The sequence below is a fragment of the Carassius gibelio genome, chromosome A2 (assembly GCF_023724105.1).
Source record: "Carassius gibelio isolate Cgi1373 ecotype wild population from Czech Republic chromosome A2, carGib1.2-hapl.c, whole genome shotgun sequence".
Classification (NCBI taxonomy): Eukaryota; Metazoa; Chordata; class Actinopteri; order Cypriniformes; family Cyprinidae; genus Carassius; species Carassius gibelio.
In genome coordinates this window covers 26,212,309-26,239,450 of record NC_068372.1, presented here as the reverse complement: position 1 = coordinate 26,239,450, position 27,142 = coordinate 26,212,309, and the positions used below count along the sequence as shown (strand labels likewise).

General features: G+C 37.1%; 3 protein-coding genes across 6 annotated transcripts in view; 2 read left to right on the top strand and 1 right to left on the bottom strand.

Annotated features, from left to right (window-relative positions):
- Positions 1-1,421: 1,421 nt before the first annotated feature.
- LOC127935190 (protein FAM102B-like) lies at positions 1,422-12,479 on the top strand. Its single transcript, XM_052532852.1, has 11 exons — positions 1,422-1,706; positions 2,906-3,026; positions 3,152-3,181; positions 3,277-3,393; positions 5,363-5,409; positions 7,712-7,809; positions 8,192-8,299; positions 8,406-8,601; positions 8,699-8,835; positions 10,958-11,021; positions 11,252-12,479. Exons 1-11 carry the CDS (start codon positions 1,561-1,563, stop codon positions 11,292-11,294), a joined length of 1,107 nt encoding a protein of 368 aa, XP_052388812.1. The 5' UTR covers positions 1,422-1,560; the 3' UTR covers positions 11,295-12,479.
- A 592-nt stretch (positions 12,480-13,071) lies between these two features.
- On the top strand, positions 13,072-18,323 carry LOC127935174 (pre-mRNA-splicing factor 38B). 4 transcript variants are annotated; one of them, XM_052532810.1, is made up of 6 exons: positions 13,072-13,503; positions 14,143-14,211; positions 14,350-14,501; positions 14,770-14,830; positions 16,118-16,350; positions 17,164-18,323. In XM_052532810.1, exons 1-6 carry the CDS (start codon positions 13,294-13,296, stop codon positions 17,906-17,908), a joined length of 1,470 nt encoding a protein of 489 aa, XP_052388770.1. In that variant the 5' UTR covers positions 13,072-13,293; the 3' UTR covers positions 17,909-18,323. The 4 variants fall into 4 exon arrangements, with proteins under 4 accessions (XP_052388770.1, XP_052388779.1, XP_052388789.1 ...); XM_052532819.1 differs by having other exon boundaries at positions 13,449-13,503; positions 14,143-14,221; XM_052532829.1 differs by lacking the exons at positions 13,072-13,503; positions 14,143-14,211 and having other exon boundaries at positions 14,427-14,501; positions 14,770-14,844.
- Positions 18,324-19,063: 740 nt separating this feature from the next.
- The window catches only part of LOC128022929 (uncharacterized), a 43,405-nt gene continuing 35,326 nt past the window's right edge, over positions 19,064-27,142 (bottom strand). Inside the window, exons 25-38 of the mRNA XM_052610631.1 lie at positions 26,831-27,091; positions 26,444-26,704; positions 25,480-25,740; positions 25,133-25,393; positions 24,018-24,275; positions 22,748-23,011; positions 22,396-22,656; positions 22,043-22,306; positions 21,092-21,352; positions 20,739-21,002; positions 19,929-20,219; positions 19,592-19,822; positions 19,414-19,461; positions 19,064-19,226 (exon numbers count right to left, since the gene is read on the bottom strand). Of these exons, the coding sequence (XP_052466591.1) occupies positions 19,436-19,461; positions 19,592-19,822; positions 19,929-20,219; positions 20,739-21,002; positions 21,092-21,352; positions 22,043-22,306; positions 22,396-22,656; positions 22,748-23,011; positions 24,018-24,275; positions 25,133-25,393; positions 25,480-25,740; positions 26,444-26,704; positions 26,831-27,091 (3,164 nt within the window). The 3' untranslated portion in view covers positions 19,064-19,226; positions 19,414-19,435. The remainder of the gene's footprint in view (positions 19,227-19,413; positions 19,462-19,591; positions 19,823-19,928; positions 20,220-20,738; positions 21,003-21,091; positions 21,353-22,042; positions 22,307-22,395; positions 22,657-22,747; positions 23,012-24,017; positions 24,276-25,132; positions 25,394-25,479; positions 25,741-26,443; positions 26,705-26,830; positions 27,092-27,142) is intronic.

The window sequence follows — 27,142 nt, the reverse complement described above, 5'->3', positions numbered from 1 at the left end:
TGTCTCCCTCTGCTGGACTGTTTGTTTGCTCACTACCTCTCAACTGGATCGGTGATTTAGCAATCAATAAAGTTTTAAGTTATGTTGAATCAGTGCACAGCAATAAATCCTGTATAATACAGCATACTTCATCTGTTTGCTAATAATGAAATGCCATTCATGCAATCTCCATTTGTATATCTTATATAGTCTTTTCATCATACTCCACGCAGCATTGTACATAATGTTTTAAGCTGTATTTACATTATGTATTTTGCTTAATTGTACTAGGCTATATTATTATGTTGTGTTGTACTTTAGTTTATATGTTTTATATTATTTATGTTGTAATGGTGGAGTTATTAAGAATCAATTCAGTTAGATAAAATAGGCTGTCTACAGTCTATTCCAATAAACTACAGTATCAACATTAACTTTTCCTTAACCTTTACGTCATGTGATCAACTATATTATATTATTTCTTTAAAATGTATCTTTCCATTATGTTCCCGTCCCACATTAGAGAACAAAGATTAAAAGTCATGAATTATAGCCCTGCCCTAAAATTATTTTTGTTTACCTGTCTACAGAAACACTGGGTAAAAATAAGGATAAAGCAGAGTTTATGGAGGCGAAAAAAAAGATGCTTATGAACGTGATGTTACAGCATCGACCAGTAGGGGCTCTCCAAGACCACTTGCCCGACTTTCATTATTATTATTATTATTATTATTATTATTATTATTATTATTTTTATTTTTATTTTTATTATTATTGGAAGAAACTGATTTTACTTCAAGATTTTCACAAAAACCCTCTTTGGGTTGACATACACAGTATAATATAAAGTGCTAAATGTATACAAAAAATATACTTACAATTTATACGTGCAGTAATAAATATAAATATTCTTAGGCATATATTCTAATAGAATTATAATATTCTATGGAAATTGTTTTGCATGTTATAAATGCGTTTATTATAGTGATAGAATATGAGTCCATGCTATATAAAATATACTTTGTAGTTTTAAAACTGAAATCATGCGTTCAGAAATCCTATAAAAATAAGCAATTTATAATATATCCTATAAAGCCTAAAATACATATTATTGTGTTATACAGAGTGACAACCGATATCTTTGCATTTTATATAAGTATTCTGCTATACCGTTATACAGCTTACACTGATTTACATCCTCCATTTGGACTAGGTGTTTTTTTTTTTCGACACGGGTCATAAAAACCATAAAAATAGTAAATAAATAAATAAATTCCTATAGATTCATTGCTACATAAAATACATATAATTCATTCACACAAATAAATAATGATATGTTTTATTCTGCCTTATTGTGAGCATGAAATATCATATCCGAAAATATTTTGGATGGACTTTTATTTTAAAATGTCGTCAGTTGTCAGTTCAACTCAGTTGACACAGCAGCGTTTAAAAGACTAGCGTCCCGCACGCGCGGCGACTCAAACGACGCTGAGGCGCGTCAGAGCGTTTGGGTTCTTCTCCTGAAATCCCTTTCGTGGAGTACAACAGCAAATTTGTCGTCCTTCACATATTCGATCAATGGCATTCATCATGATGAAAAAGAAGAGGTTTAAGTTTAAAGTAGATGTGGAGCTGGAGGAGCTGTCATCTGTCCCATACGTGAATGGAGTTCTGTTCTGCAAGGTTCGACTAACGGACGGAGGCTTTTCAGACGAGTCCTCAAGGTAAAACAATATTCATCCTGTATATTGTATTGTTTTATTTTATTATTTTAAGTAGTGTGTGTGTGTGTGTGTGTGTGTGTGAGTGAGAGAAGGGGGGGGGGGGGTCTTTTAAAATTAATGCTCAGGTGTCAATATGAAGTAATGCTAAATAATACATTTGTTTCTGTGGCTGAATATATTGCATTACGAGTGATAAGGAACATCAAACCTTTTTAATCTTGCAATAAGTGATTTATTAACAGTAGCTTGCCTGATTAGTTTTGAATGAATTAAAGATGATTAGAAGCTTTTAATGTTCACGTGTTGTCATCTTAACTTTTGATTCAATTAACCTCGAGACGTTTTACGAAACAGTTCAGATCGTTTCATTAAAAGGAAGAGGAACGTGTATTTAGCCAAGGGGGTTGAATGAGAGAGGCAGTGCTCTACAGGGAACTCAACAGGTCGGCAAAAGTGAGCTGTGTCTGATTAGCTAATACATTTCTTCCTCTAACCGTCAAGACTGGACTTGCTGTGACAACAGTGCATTTTACAAAACGGTTACATTCTGAATTAACAGATGCCAGAAGTTCCTCCTCATGAACGTCACAGACGAAGGTGTACTTGGCATTAGTGTTACTGGATTTTCAGGATGAACGAGGGAAGAGTCTTTTGAATGAGAGAGCGGTACACCACAGACACGGAAAAAGCAGAAAAATAAAACTTCTGTGGGAAGCAGTATTCAGAAATATCCATTACAGAATCCACAGTCTTTTGCAACCAGAGCAAACATGACGTCACAGATAGTGTAACAAACTATTACTAATCCTCTCATTGTAGAGTAGACACTGTAATTTACCTTCTCAATCAAATCTCCTTTGACAAATGCCTTGACTAAATCACTTTCCCTAATAACACAGCAGTAATAATAGAGCTTGTAGAAATGTTCTTGTGTGTTGGGGCAAAAACGGTAAATAGCTACTATTTTCACCAATACTTTTTATATCTGCGAAATTCATGTCTTTTTATTTAAACTTTTTATTGTAATAGTTGTGTCTATCTATCTATCTATCTATCTATCTATCTATCTATCTATCTATCTATCAGTCTGCCTGTTATTCTATCTTTCTGTCTAACTAACTGTGAATCATTCTGTCATTTTATCTAGCTGTCTGTTTGTATTGTCTGTCTACACTATCTTTTTGTGCTTTCTTCTGCAGAGAGCCAGTTCTGGTGAATTGTGTTAAATGGAAGAAAAAATTCTCCTTTTTATGCAAGATGAGTGCTAATGCAGGGACAGGGGTGTTGGATCCATGTGTTTTTCGGGTATCTGTAAGAAAGGTATGATGTAGCATTCTTATTCTTAAATTCTGCTCTAAGCAGAAACATTTGAGTGTGTATCTGTGCAAACGGTGTTGGATTGGGTGAGGTTTAACCTTTATTTATTAATTATTTTTTTTATGAAGGAGCTCAAAGGTGGGAAGACGTTTGCAAAGGTAAGCTCAGTTCATCCATAGATCATGAAGCTTTATTTTATTCCTATCAGATCACTGGCTCTGATACGATGTGTGTGTTTGTGTGTGTGTCACAGCTTGGCTTTGCTGATTTAAACTTGGCTGAGTTTGCCGGTTCAGGAAGCACCACACGGCATTGTTTATTGGAGGGGTACAACACCAAAAACACTCGTCAGGACAACTCTATACTGAAGGTACACACACACACACACACACACACACACACACACACACACACATATATAGCGGAACAACTTTATAATGAAGATTCACAGTCGTCCCCTTTGTGTTGAGACTACATTCCCTCTGTATTTTATTCTTTATTTATATCATAAACATACTGTTGCTAGGGGGTGGGTGAGGGGGCGTGTCCTCTCAGATCTGTGTGTGGTGTTGTGTAACTTCATGTTCCTCTTCATGTGGGTTATGTGTGGCATGCTCTGGCCTGTGTTGAGCTGTGTTTTCCAATCCACAACCCCCACCTACGCCTAGAGCTGTTCACAGCACCCCCAGAATTCCACAGCCCTGTATCCTTCCACTTCCACTTCAGAGAGGTCACAAAATTCCACAGGCCTGCACATTTATATCTGTAGAGAGCCTCAAACTTGACCAGACCATCACTGCAGTCACAGTTGGACACATATGTGTTGTCATATTTATACATTTATTATAGAAACAAGCCATGTGACGCATTACAGTTATTTTACAGCTCATAAGGGATGTTTCTGCAATATTCACACGCTTCTATTTAATTCTTTAATATTGGGTTTGCTCATAATTGGGCCATTAAGAAAATAACACCCAACAATGGTTCTCACAAGTGAAGTGATTATTATTATTATTTTTAAAGGGGACGCGATTCAAGTTTTCCTTTCTCTTTGAAGTGTTACAAGCTGTTTGTGAATAGATAGGTTCCCTAAAGTTACAAAGACTAAAGTCTCAAACCCAAAGAGATATTCTTTATGAAAAGTTAAGACTTGTCCAGTCCTCCCTAAAACGCGTCGTTTAGACACGCCCCTGCAGGTCTACGTCACTGTGTGGGAAGATATGCATAACACCACCCAAATGTTTACACAATGCATACCTTCGATTCTCGCTGTAGCATTGTTGCTGCTGCCGCCGCCATGGCGTGGAGACGCTGTGTGTTTTCGTTGTGAAAGCGAAACTTTTTCGTTTGGTTTTCCAAAAGAGGACACAACTAGAAATCAGTGGTTAAGTTGTATCTACAACGCTGTTTCAGAACAGTTCAACCTAAATATTCAGATGTGTGCAATGCATTTTACGGAGGATGAGGACTGTTTCCTGGGAGAGTAACCTACAACTTGTTTGTTGTTTGTCCGATCACAAATGCAGACATGGTTTTATGTTTATGCGGCGTGATGCAACGCAACGTGTAAAAAGACGGTATAAATCATTATAATCAGTAATTTTGTCCCCACTGGATGCAATAAATGCTTTGTTTGTAATGGGTTTTATTGGTCTCATTGCACCGGGACACAGCATCACAGTATGGTAAGGGGCGTAACCTTTCTGTCACACGTTTGAGGTATTCGACCAATCAAAGCACTGGAAAGCTGGCCAATCAGCATACACCTCGCTTTTCTTTAAGATGAGCTTTGTGAAAATCTATGCATTTCAGAAAGGCAGAGCATAGAGGAGCAACAATAATGTACAGTATGTGGAAAATAAAGAATTTTTTTTTTACCTTAAACCGCATAAGCACGTTCCATTACACCAAATACACAAAATAATGTTCTTTTTTTTTTTAATGTCATATGACCCCTGTGAGTTGTTAGTATTATTATGATAATGAAAAAAAAAAATTATTAATGATTATTATTATTAATTAATATTCTTAATATAATAATTATTACAATTAATTAAATGCAAGTTATGTTATATTTTTAATTATATTTGAAGTTGTAATTTTGTAATTTTTGTAACAATAATTACAAAGTAAACAGAATATTATAAGTAAAAAAAATATTTATATTGGGTTTTCTGAGAAGTGGCACCACTTAAAAATACTTTGTGAAAATACAATTTATCACACAATTCTGTGGTATCTGATGTATTTAATGTTTTCAGAAGTATTAATAAGATATACAATCTGCTTTATTTCATACTGAATATGTGTGTAACCACATCTCTCTCTTTCTCTAGTTAATAATCAGTATGCAGCTAATGTCGGGTGATCCCTGCTTTAAAACGTAAGTTGTCTCTTAATTAATTTTAAAGTGTTTACATTTCATATTCAAATCAAAATCTTCATCCTTCTGAAAATATGAAATGTTTTTGATGTTTTGGTCTCCAGCATGACACAACCTGGTTTATTTAAGTTTAACAAGGGATACAGAAAGACCATGCTGGTCGAGCAGCACCAAACCAGCCTTAAATTCATACTGGTCAACACTGGTCTTTTTTTTAACAGGATTGTCGCTTATGTCACACAGAGTAACCCAGCAGGTCAGAATGACCTTGAAACTTTGTGCGACAACAGCAGACACAACTGCCGTGATGCCTTTATATTTGTTCGCGTGTCCGTGTGGCTGTGTCAGAGTGCTTGTGCCAGTGTTTTTCTGAAACCAATGTCTAGGACCGCATGAAGACAGGAAGTCTGGTTCAACCACTTCCTGGTGATGTTTAGTAAAACAGAGGTGACAGTCAGACACAGAAGTGTCTGCAGCTTGAAACTTTGATTAATGTGGCAGGTTTACACAACCATTCTAAAGTAAGCAGTAAGGTTTATGTTTGAAAGAAATTAAAAAATACTTTAATTCAATTGATCAACAGTGACAAGTAAAAATCCTCAATAAGGTGTGTTAAAAATTTTGCAGATTTGTTTTTAACACTGAAAATAATAATAAATGTTTCTTGAGCAGCAAATCAGCATGGTAGAATGGTTTCTGAATGATGAATATTGGTAGCAGCATAGTAATGAAAAATGTTACATTATTCAACACTGGTAATATAATAATGTTAATGGTAATAGAAAATAACATTTACAGCATCTATGATCAATAATTAACATTAAAACATTTATATACAGGGATTTTGTTATGTTGGTCTGAGTTTGTTCAGATACAGTGTTGCTTGAAGCTGTTTACAGTTGCAGATTAGAGTAATTATGTAGATGTGTTTGCGTGTATGTTGAAATCTTTGACATTTATCCTGACATTTAGAGGGGTAATATTCGTCATATCACATTACCCAGAAACACTGAGGTGTGCTTCCTGTTACATAAGTGAGTTGGCAACAATCTCCCATTAAAGCAACACATACAGTGTGAAATAAGTGAAAAATAAACCCCCAAGAAGAGGTGGGTTGGTGGACGGGTGTGTGTATTTACTCCCACTTCTGTCGTCACAAACGTGTGAATCAAGCTCTAGTGAGAGTTGTGTCATCCCTTCACTGTGGATGGTTGTCAAAAATAGTCATACGCATTTATAAAAATAAAAAGGGTTTGGTGGTGTGTCCCAAAATTGTGTGTTTGAGGCCTACAGGAGTGTTATCAGGTGTTTGTGTGTGTGTGGGAGTGCTCATACTGCGCCTCAAGTGCTTTTAGCTCTGGCTAGTGCGTCACAGTTTTATGTCACTGTCAGTTTTAGAGACACTAAAAACAGTGAAATGCCAGATTAGAACTTTATGGATTAATATCCCTCTGAAATCTGTCTTTTATAGATTTTACTTTCTCTGGAAATATTTTTATATAGTTTATACTTGACCTGGCTGGGTTCAGCTTATTAAAAGAATAATTCTATCAAAAAATACAATTCTGTCATCATTCATTCAACCTTATTTTTCAGACCTGTATGACTTTTTCTTTCTAAATATTAAAGGATTAGTTCACCCAAAAATGAAAATTATGTCATTAATGACTCACCCTCATGTCATTCCAAACCCGTGAGACCTCTGTTCATCTTCAGAACACAGATTAAGATATTTTAGATTTAGTCCGAGAGCTCTCAGTTTCTCCATTGAAGCTGTGTGTACGGTCTACTGTCCATGTCCAGAAAGGTAAGAAAAACATCATCAAAGTAGTCCATGTGACATCAGAGGGTCAGTTATTATTTTTGGACCAAAATGTATTTTCAATGCTTCAACAAATTCTAACTGACCCTCTAATGTCACATGGACTACTTTGATGATGTTTGTATTACCTTTCTGGACATGGAGAGTATACCATATACACACTTTCAATGGAGGGACTGAGAGCTCTCGGACTAAATCTAAAATATCTTAAACTTTGTTTCGAAAATGAGCGGTCTAACAGGTCCATTAATGACTTGGGTGAACTAACCCTTTAAGGCTCTCAATTAAAGAATTGGGAGCCTGAGTTAATTTAAATATTTAAATAAATTTGTGTAAATATATTTTGTAAAAATGTTTCAGTTAAGAATATTATATTGAATACAATGTGATTTTGTGTATGCAACAATGTCTTATTTTGATGATTTGTTATGTTTTAGTTTGTTTATATGTTTTTAATGGAGATATTTTTGACTCTCCCAGGCCTCCATCCACTGCAATGACGATTGGTTTTCCAGGAGAAACAGAGACATGTCTACATGAGGACAGAAGAGGAGAGACGCAGAATGCAATCTATACAGGTACCTCCACAATCATCACACAGAATCACTGCCTTTATATACCGGTCAAGTTTGGAATAATATGTTTTTTTATGTTTTTGAAAGAAGTTTCTTTTGCTCACAAAGGCTGAATTTATTTAATCAAAAAATAAAGTGAAAAACTTAATATTGTGAAATATTATTCTATTTAAAAATAATTGTCTTCTATTTGAATATTTTAAAATGTAATTGATTTATATATTTTTGTGTATTTGTTTGTATTTGTTTGTATTTATTTTTAAAACTGTAATTCCAAACTTTTGACTATGGTAGTGTATGTAATATTCTTAAAGAACTGATAAAGTCTAGTTCACATTTCAAAAATTTCACTGATTTTTTTTTTTGTTTTTTTTTCATCTTCTAGAAAACCCAGGAAAAATTGGCTTCAGTCATGGTTCTGTTCCAGATGAACTGGGAAAGTGTGGTCACTCAAGAACCGCCAGCTACGCCAGCCAGCAGTCCAAGCTTTCCGGTCTGTCCATTCACATCAAATGTTTTGCTTTTCTTTTATCCTTTTAGACCATGGCTTTTTGCATGATAAAACATCATAATATTGATCAGTCTGGACATTCTTGTAGGCTACAGCACAGGTCACTCACGCTCCTCCAGCCTGACAGAGTTCTCTCATCGGAGGAACTTGTCTGTGGGCAGTGCCTCCACTGGGGTTGGCAGCCTACCAGAGCCCAGTGAGGACAGAGAGTCTCGCACACAGGCTTGCACACCTTTACCCCACCACTTAGCCACACCGTCCCACAGTGGGATCACAGCCAACAGGTAAACATGTGTTGTGTGCATTAGCTCTTCCTGCAAAATGTGTTTTTAGAAAAATCTTTGAGTGAAGTCATTGACAAAATATGTGTTTGTATTTTAGGCACCCTGTAAAACAGGATTCGGTTGAGTCTCAGCTAAAGCGAGTGGATGCTACCAGAGTGGATGCTGATGATATCATTGAGACAATCCTACAGGGTCAAGACTTCAGCCACAGCATACTGGACTCTAGTAATGAAGGTACCATTAGAAAGCACCTTGATGCATGTAGCATTCAAAGTCCAGGTTGTTTACAAATCCTTTTAAAGGGTAAGTTCACCCAAAAAAAAAAAAAATAGCCCATAAATTACTCACCCTCAAGTCATCTTATATGACTTTCTTCTTTCAGACAAATCCAGTCAGAGTTATATAAAAAATTGCCTTTGATCTTTCAAACTATTTAATGCCACTCAGCGGGTGTTATATGCATCAGTCCAAGTTAAATAAAAAGTGCCCATCCATAAAAAAAAATTGAAAAGGTTTCTCACATGGCCCACTGGGGTTGAACAAAGTCCTCCTTTAGTGAACCGATGCGTTTTGTAAGAAAAATATCCATATTCAAAACGTAATAATCACTTTAATGTAGCTTGCACCAACAGTTGTACACGGAAGCAGTTTGATGCATTATAAGACATACACTATTGTTCAGAGGTTTGGGTTTGTAAAGATTTTTTATATTTTTGAAAGAAGTCCCTTATACTTAACATGGCTGTACCATGGCATTTATTGGATTAAAGATACAGTAAAAACAGGGAAATATTATTCCAATTAAAAAAAAGTAATAATAACATCATTACTCTGCTCATCAGTATCACATGATTCTTCAGAAATCATTCCAATATGCTGACTTCCTGCTCAAGAAACATTTCTTATATTATCAATGATGAAAACTGTTGGGCTGCATAATATTTTTGTGGAAACTGTGATACATGTTTTTAGGATTCTTTGATTAATAGAAAATATATATATATAAATATAAAATGCCATGTGCTTCTACAAGTATATTTTGAATAGCATCCTCCCTGAAAATATGTTTAAATTTAAACATACTTTCCATCCCCATAACACCAGGCTGTGTTCAATGGCTCACAGACGGACACACGGAAACATTTTGTGCATGACCAGCTAACACAGACCTTCCACTGTCCCATTGTAGTGCCCAATGCATTCACTAGACACAAACTCTGGATAAAGAAATTCAGAGATTTGTTGTACCGCAGATGCTCAGTTGCACTTTAATATGCACCATATTGTGGCTTTGTAAGATGAATGTTTGCTATGGTTACTGCTACCGTCTCAAACAAACAGATGGTTAAATTTCCCCTCTTCTCTCTCTTTCTGACTCATGGATAGACTTCAGAGAGAGCAACCTTAAACTTGCAGTTACCACAACATATTTTCTTTTGGAACCAAAGCTGTATATACACACAGGGATTTTTTAAGAGAATTATTTTATGTGGATCAACGCTGCATTTATTTGATCAAAAATAAAGTAAAAAAAGGAATAGTGTGAAATAATATTACAATTTAAAATAACAGTTTTCTATCTTTTGAGTGAAGTTTGAGTGATGCTAAGCCCAACTTTTGAAGGGTAGTGTGTGTGTACAGTTGTTAAATTTTACATGCACTTTGCAGTATCTGCAAAATGAAAATTATTTGACCAAAATAAGAGGGATCATACAAAAAATTTTATTTTTTATTTAGTACTGACTTAAGATATTTCACATAAAAGACATATAGTATAGTCCACATAATAGTTGAATTTATAAAAATGACCCCGTTCAAAAGTTTGCATATACTTGATTCTTAATTCTTCTTGTTGTTACCTCGATGATCAACAGCTGTTAGTTGTTCACGAGTCCCTTGTTTGTCCTGAAGTGTCCTCAACATCCTTCAGGTCCCACAAATTATTTTGGTATTTGAACCCTTTCCATTAATGACTGAATGATTCTGAGATCCATCTTTTCACACTAAGGAAAACTGAGAGACTTGTGCGCAACTATTACAAAAGGTTCAAATGCTCACTGATGCTCCAGAAGGAAAACGATGCATTAAGAGCCAGGGGTGTAAACAATTCAGAAGCTACAGTAGATACTTGCATGTTTCCCAGATCTTCAAATGCAAAAAGTTTTCACCTCCAGGTGCTTAATGCATCGAGTTTCCTTCTGGAAGTATTATTTATATATATATATATATATATATATATATATATATATATATATATATATATATATATATATATATATATATATATATATATATATATATATAAATAATATAATATAATATAATATAATATGGATTTTTTTTGCTGTTGTTGCAGAGGAGGGTCTGCGACTGTTTGTTGGGCCAGGAGGCAGCACTGCACTAGGCTCTCAGCACACCAGGTGAGATACTGTACATTATGTAAATTTCCTGCTGCAAGGTCACCACTGCAACTGGCATTCTCCACTTATGCCGTCCTTGTGTGATACATGGCCATTGTGCTTAGCATTATGCGAAGCAGATTATAGGGATGTATTTTGTTACACGAGCGATATCATAAAATTCCAGACTGTGGTAATGTAATTCTGTAATGAAATGTAATGCCCTCTGTCTCTCTCTTTCCATGATTCAGGGTTGGTGCAGGAGCTTTTGAACAGGTGGTTATAAAACGCTAGACTGAATGTCCGTGGGGGAAGGTGATGTAATATCCTGTGTCAAACCAGAGGACCGCAGTTGTCACAAGCATCAGTTCAATGCTGGGCTCCTGACACATTGATGGGCTCTAGGAATTTGTGGAATCACTGCTCCCCCTAGTGGTAAAGTTCTGAAGACAGACAGAAGCTTTGCTTAAGCTCAAAGTAACAGGAAATACTTGGATTGGTATTGTTTTACCAAAAATAGATGGTTATAGTTCTCACAGACATTTAAAAAAAAATGCCTGGAACCACTGGTGGACCTGAAAAGGCGTTTTGCAGACTCAGAGTAAGGACTATTTTTTATATAGAAATCAGCTTGTTTAAATCCACTGAGATGGACTGATGCACTTTGTATTGTCTGATGTTTACTTGGTTGGATGCTGCTAATTTGAGGGGGGGGGGGGGATCAAGTACCACTGATTTCAAGTGGACAATCATATTTGTCATTTTGTGAGGCCATAAATGTAGTGTAACAAATGTGTAACGAATGTGTAACAAATGTGTTGACTTAAAAAAAAAAACTGTATAAAAATACAGTAAACAGGTGACAGATGGTTTGATAAACACGTGAGTTCTCTAAGATCCCAGTTTGTGAACCTTTTTGTCAGCATTAACAAGACTCAACCACAAGTTGCCCAGGGATGGAGACTGCAAATAGCAGTTTGTTAAAATGGCATAATACAAATTCTATTTATAGGCATTCCTTTTCATTTGAGGAAAAAGCAGAAGACCTGAGCCATTCAGGATCAATGTGTTTGTTTTTTAAAGGTTTGTAAATGAGGGGGATTTTATACAATTTATTACTTCAAAAATGTGTTTGAATAAACTTGCCTATTTTAAAGGCTAATTATAAAGGCTGTTTATCATATTTCATATTATATATTACAAAACTGTAATATTTTAAGAATGTATAAGGGAAAAACAATTTATGTGTTCAGGCTTTCTAATACTGAAAACTGTCAGACTACAGAAAAACTAAAGGAGTAAAAGAAATAAAGATTTAGGATATATCTGATGTTTCAATACATTAAGGTCATGAAGCATATGCCTGTATGCTTTAAGACAAAATGCTATATATGAACTTCACTGTAATGTTACATTTTAAGAATACATTAGATATTTTGTGTAAAAATGAAAAAAATAAAGTGTTATGTAATTAAAATATTTCATTCGGTAGTTTTGATTTGTTGCCATACTGGGTAGAGGTCTGCACATCTGAAATAAATGTTGTTATAATTGAGCTGGTGATGCAAAATTTACATTTATATGATTTTTTTAAAATATATTAAGTTAGAATACATGTCCTGTAATCGCAATAAACATCTTACAAACATGCAGCCTTAGCCTTAAAATAAATTTAGAGCATTACTGCAACATAACACCAAGAACACATGGAAAAATGTAAGTGCTTTCAACAATATTTATATGGACTCAGCAAGACAGGACTCTGCACTCGAGTACAAGACATATCAAACCACGCTGGAGGACCGTGTTGCCAAGTACTCTGTAAAGCATCTTCCTAGGCAATTCAGTTAGCGTTGAACTTTTCGCCACCCTGAAGGGTTAGACGAACCCCGTTGTTGTTATTTCACATTGAAATTCTTAGATATTTTTATTAATGATTTTAAATACAATGATTAAAGACGATTTGTAAATGCAGATTTTTATAGGAGTTCCCTAATTTTCAAAAATAAATATTTTAGTATGACAACTTGGCAACCCCAAGCCTTGCATCCCTTTCCGCCGCCCCTCTTCCGTGCGCCATCTTGTTCTCACAACCAGCGTAGCTGAACGCTTAGCGTGCGTTTTGTAACATCACAGAGAACTGGTCAAAACGATCCAAAATCCAATTTGAATGAATTAAGAGACGACGGTTCGCCTCACGCGCACCTCGTCGAAGGCGTTGTCGTAATATTTGTTAAGGTCAACTGTCTTTTTCTTTAGTTTTGTAATTTAATGGCGTTGTGAAAGAACTGCCATGGCGGTTAGTCAGCAGCAACAACAGCAGCAGGCCGTGAGCAAACCGGCCGGCGGGAAACACGGCAACGTTTTGCCGTTATGGGGCAATGAGAAGACTATGAACCTCAACCCGATGATCCTAACAAACGTCCTGTCTTCGCCCTACTTCAAGGTCCAGCTGTACGAGCTCAAAACGTACCACGAGGTGGTGGACGAGATATACTTCAAGGTGGTGAAATAAACCAGGGCCGACCAGCGAGAAGCCCGCGGTTTTCTTTTTTGTATTACACTGGCATTGAGTATTGCTCATTGTTTGTTATTGCTTCCATTAGTCTTAACTAGTTGTTAAAGAAGCGTTATTTGCTTTTAATTTAGTATTAACGTTACGTGAGTTGCAGTAACGTTAGATCGTATTAGGCCATAGAGGGTAACGTAATTGTGCTAACTTAGTTCAAATTAAATAGGTTAACTTAAAAATGAAACCCTTGTCATTAACACACCGAAATCTTATTCCAAACCAGAATTATTGACATTTTTTAGTAGGATACAATTAGACCTATTAATAAAATTCATAGTTAGAATCTTTGGTGTTAACGATTTTTTATTGTGACTAACTTACCAAAACTACAGCAATTTTGTATTAGCCAGCACTGTTGCAAAATATGCTGAATTAGAAAGACTGTAAAATCTTTTTTAATTGTAATTGTTTTTCTGCTATTATTATTTTTAAGTATTCACTGTAAGTTCTAGAATATTAGACTATCAGTTTTGGAATCGGGGTTTGAATAAAGGTAAACTTGGGAGTTATAGTTGTATTTCTCCTCTAGTCAGTTGCTTGGTGTATGACTGTGACCGGTTTCCTTTTTAGGTCAACCATATGGAGCCATGGGAAAAGGGCAGCAGGAAGACCGCGGGGCAGACAGGAATGTGCGGAGGGGTAAGTAGAAGTACGTGCCTTGAGACCTACTCGTAGTTCATCCTCCCGTAAACTTTGTCAATTTGATTAATGCAAGGGAGAGATTCATTAAAGCAGAACATAAGTTTAGCTTCAAGTTTCGTGATTGTTGTCTTGCAGGTTCGAGGAGTCGGGACAGGTGGGATTGTGTCCACTGCATTTTGCTTGCTGTATAAGCTCTTTACACTGAAACTGACCCGCAAACAAGTGATGGGTCTCATCACTCACTCAGATTCACCCTATATCAGGTCACTGGGCTTCATGTACATCAGGTATGAGGTAGAACACAACATGAACTGAGATGGGTGTTTTTTTTTTTTTGGTAAATGTTTCAGAAGTAATTTCATGTTTTGTTTTCATTTAGGTGAACAACTTTGAATAATCAAATTCTAGCATTGATTTTAGCAAAGGAATATGAATATGTAGAGCAGATGTACCCAAACTACTGTGTATTAGATAATTTCATAATTACTAGCCACATTTTGTTATTTTCTGGTCTCGATGAACACACATTTATAATGTCAAATCTGTGTATTGTAGGTATACTCAGCCTCCTCCTGACTTGGTTGACTGGTATGATGAGTTCCTTGACGACGAGGAGGTATGTCACCACGGGTAATGACTTCATCTCTCTTATTTCTGATGTACCACGTTTTAACCAGAAAGCTTTAGGCCAAATGCTGATTGTGATGCACATAGCTGTCCTTCAACCTTTGACCTCATTTAACTTAATGTTCCTCTTATTTGTATTTATGGTGGCAAGTTTAGCCAAGACATCAGATGACTGGTTTCTTACTCTCACTGGGTATGCCATGTCTGTTCTGAGATCAGCACAATCTTTTAGCAAATGGTCCTTTGAACTAGATATGAAGTTTCATGGTGATTTCTCTTAAATGTAAATTGCATGCAATATTCATTTATCCCAGATACGTATATGGCATTATGCCTCCGTGATTCGTAGAGACATTTATATTTGATCGTAAATATCAGACGTGCATTACTGGTTGCTGTCTCATCTCTTGTGCTCCTGCACGCTCACTCTTAATTTATAGTTGGGGATATATTATCCATTTAAAAAATAGCCCAGAAAAAGTAGATCTTACTTGCATCGAGCAGACATTGCTGCCAGGCCTGGTGGTGGTTGTTATGTGTGTCTCTGGCTGACTGCCCTGTTCTCTCTCCCAGATTGCCCCTGTGATGCGGGTGGATTGGATATAGGGTGTGCTCCACACTCTTGACTGGCGTTCGTGAGTGCAGTTAGACAAGCTCACCCACCCACTCCACCCCTTCACACGCAACGGTACAGCGTATATATGTCAGCTGACCTGCCGACCTCCTCTGCATCGCACCTATGTTGATGAATGCATAGTAAGAGACATTGTGGAAGCAAATTATTTTGATTCTCAGTCATGCAGATCTGTTGAAAATTAATATAATAAACTGCATTTTCTATAAAAAGTAAAGCAGAAAGACTGGAAATGTAACTTGTCTGTTTTTTTTTGTAACGATCCCACTTATATTAAAGGTGCACTAAAGGTCCATTATGAAATGGCACCTTTTTTTGCTAGTGATAAAGGTATTTGTACAATGATATTGCTTTTGTATCCATGCTGATTATTTGTTATTATAAAGTCTTAAGATGACGGTCAGTGAAACAAACATCAGAATGACTAGGTGCACCTGTCAGTACTGAATATTAAGTCAGGTGAGAGCAGAGGTGAAGGTTCAGTGTTTGGACATCACAAATGAAGCATATTATTCAGGACAGTGTACAGTCAAATTATTAGCGTTAACATGTAAACCGGAGGTCGTGCGTTATCTTTTACTGTGACGGAGTGTGTTTGTGATTGTAGTGTTGATGGTTTTGCTCCTTTGTCTCTGTGATCAGGAGTTGGACGTGAAGGCTGGAGGAGGGTGCGTAATGACAATTGGAGAGATGCTCCGCTCCTTCCTGACCAAGCTGGAATGGTTCTCAACGTTGTTTCCAAGAATACCTGTTCCTGTGCAGAAAGCAATCGACCAGCACATGAAGAGCCGACCACGTAAACCCCCGCAAAAAGATGAGCAGGATGAAGAGGAGGCAGCTGATTCAGGAAGGCATGGAGATAGGCGCCGTTCCAGGTACATTTGTTGTGTGTGGGTGGGATGAGATTATTTGGCTAATCAGATCAGCAGTGATCAGTGCTTGTGGTGGTGTTTGAACTGTAGTAAGTTCGTTTTAAAGAATCACCAATAATTTTGAAATGACCTGCTATTCGAGATGAGCCATAACTACTCTGTAAATAAAATAAAGATTACTGGATTGTTTTACCAAAAAATAACATTTCAGTTTTTGTACTTGATGTTTAATTCAAAGTGGTACTTGCCATTTCTTTGTAATTGCTTGTATATAATGGGCATTGTTGGATTTAAGCCCAGCTTATTTCTTGTGTTGTTGGTTAATGCTGGTGCATGTCAGACAGCTGCAGTGTATTGTAACCATATTGCTAGAGTTCTGTTTTTTGGTGTGGCGACTGTTAATGCTCGGTATTTGATAAGTTTCTCCTTGGTTTGTATTTGGGTGGCTCATGAACGTGCTCCCAGCAGCATGTAGAATGTAGACAAATTTTCCACCGAGACAGATATGACTAAAGTCTGCAATCTCATGTGAGTTTACATCACTTTAAACATTATCAAAAATATGATTACTTTGTTTGGAACTGTAGCAGTTAGCCCAAAACTTTGTTCCCTTTTAAAGAAATGTACTCACAGTGCTCATTTCTGCTGAGTTATGCTTGTCTGTATGAGATTCAGTCTTTAATATATAGTACCTTTTGATCTGAATCTGAATGCAGGGAATAGAACTGTTGTTTCAGAATCACCACTCTCTCTTATATTTTGTTCACTGGTATGTATTTTCTATGTTAAATAATTGTTTTTTATGTGTGTCTTCAGGACACCTAGGAAAAGTCAGAGTCCCAGGAAATCCCAAAATCGTTCCCGGAGTCGCAGCCATCACAGAGAAAAGCATGGAGCCAGCTTTGATGGTGAGCTGGAGAGAGAACGAGACAGGCAGCGAAAAGAGCGGGATGGAAAGGACCGAGATAGAGATAGAGACAGAGACCGGGAAAAGGACAGGGAGAGAGACAGAGACAGACGACGCTCCAGAACACCAGACCGAACCACAGAACGTCGACGCAGTCGCAGCAGGGAACCACGCCGGAGTCACAGCACCAGTAGAGAGAAGCGGAACGAGAGGAAAGAAAGAGATAAGGAGAGAGAGGCTGGGAGTGAGAGAGAGCGTAGCCGCAGGAAAGACAGAGAGCACCATAAAGATCGAGAGAGGTCAAAAGACAAGAGGAGTAAAGGAGATGGGGAAGAGAGGAGGCACAAAGAAGATAAGGAGGATAGAAAGCACAGGGAAGAAAAAAGGAGCAAACGCTCAAGGAGCAAAAGTAGAGAAAGGAAAAACAAAACTGAACGATCTAGCAAGAAACGCTCTCGCTCGAGCAGCAGGAGCAGGCAGGAAGCAGGTGAGGAGAGGAACAGGAAAAAGGAGCACAGCCATAGTAAGGAACGCTCACACAAGCGCAGTCGCAGCAAAGAGCGCTCACACCGTCGAGAATCCAGCAATGGGCGAGAGCATCCCAGTCCTGAACCAGGAGAAAGAACAAACAGTGTTCAAGCAGATTCTCCCTGATCCAAGTCTGTCTCCATCTCCCTCTCCTCCTCTTTACCAGTACTTCTCTTATTACTTCATGTCTTTCTCTTTAATACTCCTGTGCACCACTTGTGTTCAAGTAATTGGAAAAGCCTGGACTTTTTTTTTTTGCACTGTAAATTGCCACTTGTGTAGACACAAAAAATATTTTCTGTCAGTTGTCCATTACAGACGTCTGAACTGAAAATGACATTTTAAAATCCCCTTTCTCCCCTAATTTGTTTTCAGAATTTTCACAAATGGCGTTGTACATAGAGCTCAGAGAATGTTTTAAATTTCAACAGAGCTACCACAGAGTTGAGTTTGTGGCACAGGTTGCTGAAATCTGCTGACATTGTGCTGTTTCATTGCTCTGTTACATCTCGTTTTCTAATAAAATTCTTGTATGGAACAAGATTGCTCAGTTGTATATTTTTGATATCATTAGTATGTCACTTTCACTTTCAATAAGCCAAACTGCTGGGTTCTGCAAGTAAAAATGTCACTGGTTTTCTTCATAGTTTCTTTATAGAGTGTGTGTAAAACCTTTTAAGACAAATCTGCCATGAGTTTTTAGGTTAAATTAAGACGTGCTTTTGCTGTATGATTTCAGCTTTATTTTAACAGTACAGTACTATTCATGATTATAAAGAGAGATCTGACAACTGTGTAGCTGAGAGAAGTAGTGGTTACCCATTCCCATGAAGTATTGTGACCGTCTAGTCAGTCCTGCTCTCAAATTGCTTGTACAAGTATTCATATTTTGGAATCAATTTAAAATTTATAGTCAATAGGTTTATATTTTATCAACTTAAATTTTGTTGTCAGTGTTGGTTCATGGGATGAGTAGTTCATTCACACAAAGATGTCTTTTTCAGTGCTTTTTTGCTTTCACTTGTGCCCTCAACAGTTCCTTGTTAGAACATTCATATGATAAGAAGAGAAGTTGTTTTGTATATGGTTAATTTATTTTACACATTCTAATTTATAAGACTGATCACATGGAGAAATGCTCTTTGTATTATAACTACTCGTATACAAAAACATAAGAATGCATGTTTGTAGAAGACTTTTTATATATGTATATATATTTGGATGAAAGTAAATCCTTCAGCCAGAAACCACAGATTTTGGAAAACATTTTAAAAGTCAATCTATTCCACCCTTAAATATTGTTTAAAAAAAAAAAAAAGGTGAACCTTGAACCAGAATATTTGTATATAATAGTTTAACAAATTCTAAGGTAAAGTGCAGGAATTCCCAGAGGCAAGAGTTTGAGTGCGATGAGATGCAAGCATTTACTCAGGGTTGGTCAGTCCTATAGTGAAGAGAAGCAAGGGTTAATACTGGAAATCTTTTAAAGACATTGAAGTGTTTCCATTGCTTGTAAATATATATTTTTTTTAAGATGTTGAGGAGCTGTTGTGGATAAATACTTAAAAATAAACATTGGGTGGCATCATGGCATCGCTTATATTAATTTTTGCTCCTGGGCCTCAACTCACCTTTCTCACTTTGTGCCAGGACTCACCTCCTCCTGCGAACTGCTGTCACTGCGAAAGGATGGACAAGGTCAAAGGTGACACGGATTTCACAAAAGCAAGATTCTGTCAACTTTATGTTTTAGTGAAAATTACTTCTATTCTGATATTTGATTCCTGTTCTCTAAAATCATCTACTTACCTGAAACAGGCACTGAGTCACCACTCTCCCCGGCAGTGTTGCTGGCAGTTACGACAATCTGGCCACTGCTAAAATTGGTGACAGAGCAGAGGAGCATTGAGGTCATGCATAGTTTCGTCCTACCAGAGGAAGTAACCCCATACACAGTGTAGTTTGTAGCAAATAGAGACTCGTTCCATCCCACTTTCGCCAACGACGCAGAGAACGTCACATTCAGAGGTGCACAAGGTACTGAGGGAAAGAAACGAACAGATGTATGTTTTTGCATTTTAAGCATCTTCATTTGCAATTTATGTAGGGTAAGAAGATAGTACTGTGGTGACTGAACATTGTGCACCTGTAGTTCCAGTGATTGCAGCAGATTTGTCGCTTGTGGCGGCAGAGTTCCTCGCGCTGATGGTTGCACTGTAAGCGGAGCCACAAGGGAGGGGGACCTCAAAGAACCTGCGACTTGTCCAATAGGAGGCTAGGTCAAAGAGTCCCTGGCTGTTGCCCTGAATGTTGCCCGTGAGTGCCAGGAGGTATTCAGAATTAGGACAACTCACAGTAGACCAAGATGCCCTCAAGATCTGAGTATCATTCACTACTGTACGAGGGACAACCCTAAATCCAGTTGGAGGACAAGGAGCTGAGGGAAAGACATGGACAAAAATACTTAAAACCTGTTTTCCAATTGGGGATCCCAAAGAAGCAGAATCAAAATAGTATAGATTTGCCTACATTATATTCTTTCTGATTTTGTTTACAAGATATTTTTTTTCTATTCTCGTAGAAGACCTTTTTTTATGTGATATCCTACTCATAGTCAATCAACACATTGTCAATGTAAGTAGCTCCTAACCAGGTAGACAATGACTCAGAAGAAGGTGCCGAAACTATTTCTTGGCTCTGCTCTGCTAAAAGTAGATCCTTGAAGATCTTTATCAGTAGTGGTTTGGGTCAAGTTGCTTTCATACTAACTGACAACCATACAAGAGTGGACTTGGACACACAAGTGCAGAAACCGTACCAATAAATTTAACCAAACGTTGTTGTCAAACAGATTCAAGTCCACTCCAAAAGCAATATTCTGAAATGTCAAATACTAGAAGATCAGTTCAAATAAAGCCGATTACTGTGTGATGAGGAGGACTGATGATTGTTGTACCTGCTCCCTTAGTTTGAGGTTCACTCAAGGAACTGTTGCAGAGACCGTCTGTTGCCTGCACAGTAAAGTTGTACACAGTGCCGCACACTAAGCCCTCCAGAGTACAGAACGTGTTTGGGGTTTCACAGTAGAATGTTGTACCGGTTTCTGACTGAGCAAGTCCCCTGTAGACCACCGCCCCTGTACTCCTTGCCCATGACAAGGAGGCACTACTACTGTTCCCACACAGTATGTTTGCTGTTAAGTTGGCTGGCCCACACGGGACTACAGAATAAACACATTACAATAAATATTTACAAAATGTAAAAACCTTGGTCACGTAATTTAAAGGAAAATAATTTGTGTTCTCTTACCCGTTTGGAAGGTGATGTTAGCACTGGGCAGACTGGTGCAGTTCTTGTTACTGGCTAAAACGGACACATAGTAGGTGTTGCTGCAACGCAGATCACTTAGCGTGCAGTTATTGTCCGAGGTATTGCACGTCTTCAAGTCTCCATTTCTGCCGACTGCAGTAAGCAGGTACGACGTTGCCACATATGATGGGTCCCATGACACAAATGCATCCTTCGACTGACAGTCTACATTGGCCTGTACTGATGAGGGTGGACAGGGTGCTGCAAACAATCAAAGGAAGAAATTAGAAGAGACTGAATACTAGTGTAATGAAAGCACATCTAACATAGATGGATAGATCTGTAGATCAGGGGTCTCCAGTCCTGCTCCTGGAAGTCTACCTTCCTGTTGAATTTAGCTTCAACCTTATATTTTCATGGTCTTCATGATTACTAGAAACTTCCAGGCAGTTCTGAACGAAAGTCCACAGAAAGGTTGCCTTCCATGAGAAGGATTGTATAACCCCGGTCTACCGAATGCAGCTGCAATTATTTAACTAGAAAAGTCCCCCAATGCAGATGTTATGATGTATTGAGTGGTTGTTAGCACTTTACTATTTGATTTCTAGGTGACTGCTAGTGTTTCTGGGTGGTTGCTCAGTGGCTAGAAAACAAGTCAAAAGAGCCCCAGCTCCAGGTGTCAGTGAAATCGTGGTCCTTAAATATATGACCCAGGTCCCTTCTTTAATGCAAGTTTTTTCTCTTCATCCATCAGGTAAAAATTCTAAGTCAGATCAACTAAGGAAGTAGTAGCGCACCTCTTTAAAGGGTAAATTCCCAACTCCAAGTTGGAGCAATAATAATAGTGATGGTTGCTCATGAATAGTTACTGATTACTACAGGTTTGTTTTCTAAAATAAACATATGTTCATGTTTTATTAGATGGCTATGACATGATATTGATGGTTGTACCAGTTCTGATCTTGTAGGGTGGGCTGCGGAGGCTGCTGCATTGGTTGGCCGAAGCGGCTACAATGATGGTGTACTCCTTGTCGCACTGCACATTGGTAAGGTTGCATGAAGAAGTGGAACTATTGCAGGAAAGCAGGGAATGGTCTTGATCCACTGCTGTGGCAATGTAGAGAGACTTTACGCTCTGAGCTCTCTGCCACTGTACCATGATAACAGAACTGTTGCATTTAGCCACCACCACGATGGATGACAAGGCACAAGGTGCTGGAGAGAGAGATTATACATACTTTGAGACTGAGATACACATGGTCTCAAAAAAGAGGGCTAAAGCTCTCTACTGCAGGGGTACTTACCTGTCTCCAGCTGAAAGCTGTTACTGGGTGGGCTCACACAAGCAGCACTCGAGGCAGTGACGTTAAAGGTGTAGCTCCTTCCGCACCCCAAGTCAGCTACATTACAGGTGGTGTTTGAGCTGCTACAGGTGGTATTGTGACCGTCATCCCTTACAGCCAGCACTGTGTAAGATTCTGCACCATTATCTACATCCCATGATACCCATGCAGAGTTAGTTACACAGTCCACAGTACCAGTGACTCCCTGTGGGATACATGGAGCTGTATAGAGAAGACATCAGACATGAGGTGCATTAGATAAATATGCCAATTGTAATCTGTTTGAGGAAGTATTTTTGTGCAAGTGTCCAACCTGAGGAGATGGAAAGGTCACTGCTTGGTTGACTCTGACAGCTGCCCCCCAGTGCCACCACACTGAGGTTGAATCTCTCTCCACAGGGCAGATGGGCGATGGAGCACTGTGTGTTTGTGCTGATACAGGAGGAGATCGCACTGGTGCTCTGGGACTCCAGTTCAACTCTGAACTGGCCTGCATCAACTGCTGGGTTCCAACTCACCAGCACAGACCCTAAATCACACTGCACAACGGCAGATACGTTCTGAGGGGGACATGGAGCTGAGAAAAGAAAGAGAAGGAACCAGGATGTGACTGAAGGGTGGGGCTATACTAACTACACCAGCAGGAAACCATATAAGGTAAGCCAACATAGCAACAGTGGTGTACTCCTTGCTGCAATGCTACATCAAGTTAGCATGCCTGCTCATTTCACGTGCACAAAGTTAGTCAGTCATATAATTTTTTGCGTAAAGTAATAATTCTAAAGAGGGTTGAAACTTACAAAACATTTACTGGTCATATTTTACCTCAGAAATAAGATATAATATTTTACAAAATTACATTAAAGTCTATTTTCAAAACCTTTGCATTGTGGCATTATTTTCATGGCAATTAGAATTTCTATCAAAATAATGTACACAAAACAGCATTTCCTGTAATGAGATGTTTTACTTTCAACAGATTCTTTTGTAGTTCCCCTAACTGTATTATTAAACATTTTTAAATTAAATCATACACAATATATCGCAATGTAATGTAAATACTTCACCGTTTAAATTATATTTTGTTTTGTTTTTACGCATTACAGCAAGGAATATTTGGAGAGGAAATATGCTTAAATGTTCTGAAAATAACTGCCAATAAAAATGCAAATATCATATTATAGCCAAAAGTCGACAATATATTTTCTTAGTTTTTTATTTGGAGTTTGGTGTGAACAAATGTTTTGCTCTTTAAATATTTCATGAGATGTACCCTTATATCAGAGAGGGGATGGAAAATTATCAAATTAAATTACAACTGCTGTTGGTGAAAGAGACTTTCAGTGAAACATACATGCAACAAAAAATACAATATAAATAATGAAATCATGCTAATATTAGACGTTTTATTATATTTAATAGCTAATTAAGTGGAACTGAAGTGTTAAGATCTCTTATTATGTAATGATCAGCTTCGAGAGAGCTCTTATAATAACAGGAAATTGCATACTGCCATTGAGTGTTTAAGGTTGTGGATTTTTGTTTAGTGTACAGCAGGTTTATGTCTAATTTCAGATACATACCGAGTCTGAAAACTGCAGCAGTGCTTGGTGGGCTCTCACAGTAAATGTTATGCGCTTCGACAAACACGTTGTAGCTTTGTCCACAGAGCAGTGGAACAGACAGGTTAGTAGAAGTAGTGTTGAATTCTGCAATATATCCCAGACTCCCTATTGCCATCACAGTGTAGAATGATGCACCTTTGGCTTTTGACCAGTTAAACGCTGCCGTCTCACTGTCACATGAAACATTAGCAGTCACGTTCTCTGGCTTGCAAGGATCTGGAGAGGTACAGGGAGACCGTTACATTGTAGCATTATAAAAATTATTTAAATAAAATATTAGTCATAAAAATAAAGATATTAACAATATAATATATTATTATTAGTATTTTTAATATTTTTATACTTTTAATAATAACAATAATAATTCATTAAAATATTCATTATAAAAACATTTAATTAAAGGAAAAAATATTAACAATATAAATGTATTATAATTTGTAATCACAAAAATACTTGAGTGAGAAAGGGTGTGGCAAAGAAAAAAATAGCAGTAAAAATAAACATAAACATTATTATTATATCTGTAATAATATTAATATCTGTAATATGATATTATGATTAGTAATAGCAATAATCAAATACATAAAATGTTAATTATAAAATATATACAACCATTATTAATATTTTAATATCTGTAATGATCTGTTGTAATAATAATAATAATAATTATATTTATAGTATAATAGGGACAATAATAATAAATGAACTATACAAATAAAATATTAACAAATTAAATAAATACACAGATGTATTTTATTATTTATAATAATAGTAATAAAATACATTTCTAAATAAATTATTATTAAAATACATAATAATAATACTTTTCCGTTTAAAACCCAAGATGAGATATCAGATTTTTTTTTTACATAATGCCATACCTGAAGTAAGGTATACAGGTGCACAAATAAAATATTAACAAATTAAATAAATACACAGATGTATTTTATTATTTATAATAATAGTAATAAAATACATTTCTAAATAAATTATTATTAAAATACATAATAATAATACTTTTCCGTTTAAAACCCAAGATGAGATATCAGATTTTTTTTAACATAATGCCATACCTGAAGTAAGGTATACAGGTGCACTGGGGTCACTTTGGCAGCGGTCTCTGTGGGCGGTGACAGAAAAAGTGTAGGTCTCGCCACAGCCCAGAGTAGAGAAGGTACAAACAGAGTTGGTGGAGTTACAGAGCTGGTATCCTCCTACTGCACTGACGGCTCGAGCGATGTAGTAACCAGCTCCTTCTCTCAAATCCCAAGACATCACTGACATTTTGTTACCGCACAGTTTAGAGACTTCCGGCTGCAGTGGTGCACAGGGTCCTGCAGGGGGGTCACAGAAAGGTTGGACCCTAATTAATGTGCTTCAACTTTTAACCCCTTCAACACATAATGCTTTGTGAACTCACTGGACTGAAACGTGACATTGGTGGCGGAGGTCATCTGGCATTGCTGGTTTGTAGAGGTGAAGGTGAGGTTAAAGTGCTGGTCACACTGCAGGGAGGACATGTTACAGTTGTTCTGACTGGTTGAGCAAGAAAGCCTTTGACCTCCTGACCCCAAAGCTGTCACAGAGTAATTCTCCGCCCCAGCAATGGAACCCCAGGACACTAGAACTGAATCTGTCGCACAGTCCACTACGGCAGACACACTGGTGGACAGACATGGTGCTGAAAAAAACAGAAGCATATTTATTATTATTCCATATCATATTAATTATGATACATCCTTTTTGCTAGCACATACACTTCTGGTCAAAAGTTTGGTAAAATTATGATTTTATATTCTGGTGATTGCACAGCTGATGGTGGCTTCAGAATCCTTTAGAAATTAATTAAATATGTGCAATTTATGTGCAAAATATTTAAATAATTGAACACACAGACCTGCAATGGTATTAAAAACATTTAGTTTCATGTATTTATGTACAAGATGCATATTTTATCCAAACAAAGTCTAAAATAATGTATCATGTTCCTAGATCTAAATCTAGAAAGAATATATATATATATATATATATATATATATATATATATATATACATATATATATATATATATATATATATATATATATATATATACATATATATATATATATATATATATATATATATATATATATATATATATATATATATATATATATATATATATATATATATATATATATATATATTCTACATTGCTCCAGTCTTCATTGTCACATGATTCTTGAGAAATAATTATTGTCTAAAACTTGTAAAAATGTTGCATAATCTGTTTTACATAGTATTTCTTAAAAATAGTAAGCAGTCTCTATGGGAGCTAGAGTGAGAAGTATATAGAGTATATAGACACGTACTGTATATGCATGTATGTGTTTCTATGTTACCTGAGTTAGTGTTCACAGTGGCACTGGGAGGGCTGCTGCACAAACCATCTGACGCTGTCACATTGATATGGTACAGTTGACCACATCTGAGGCCTGTCACATTACACTGTGAGCCTGTAGACTGGCAGGTGGTGGACAGTCCATTGCTGTCCTGCAAGGTGGCCGTGTAATACTGTCCTCCTGCACCAGGTGTCCATGATACCACTAAAGCATTTGTGACACAATCCATGATGGGCAGGACATTACTTGGGGTACAGGGCACTAGAACACAAGAAGCAAGGTAAAACTTGAATGTTAATGAATTCAGTGACTTTCTTTAACAGTTTTTAACTGAAAAAGACATTCTTCATCTTTAAAAATAATCCTGATGTGAAATAAGAAACAAACCTGCTTGAACTTGAACAGGCGCACTGTTCCCACTGCTGCAGTTGCTGCCCTTTGCCTTCACTGTGATTGTGTAAGACTGTCCGCAGGTCAAAGTTGGCAGGTTACAGGAAGTGGATGTTGAGGTGCAGTTAGCTGAAAGGCCGTTAGCACTGCTGGCTGTCACTGTGTAAAGCTCCGCCCCTTGGGTGCTCCCCCAGGTTACACTTGCTATGTTGCTGCTACAGCTTACACTGGCCGACACATTTTGTGGTACACAAGGACCTGGGTGTAAATTATAGAAAACAAAATGAGTACGTGGTAGATCCAAACTTG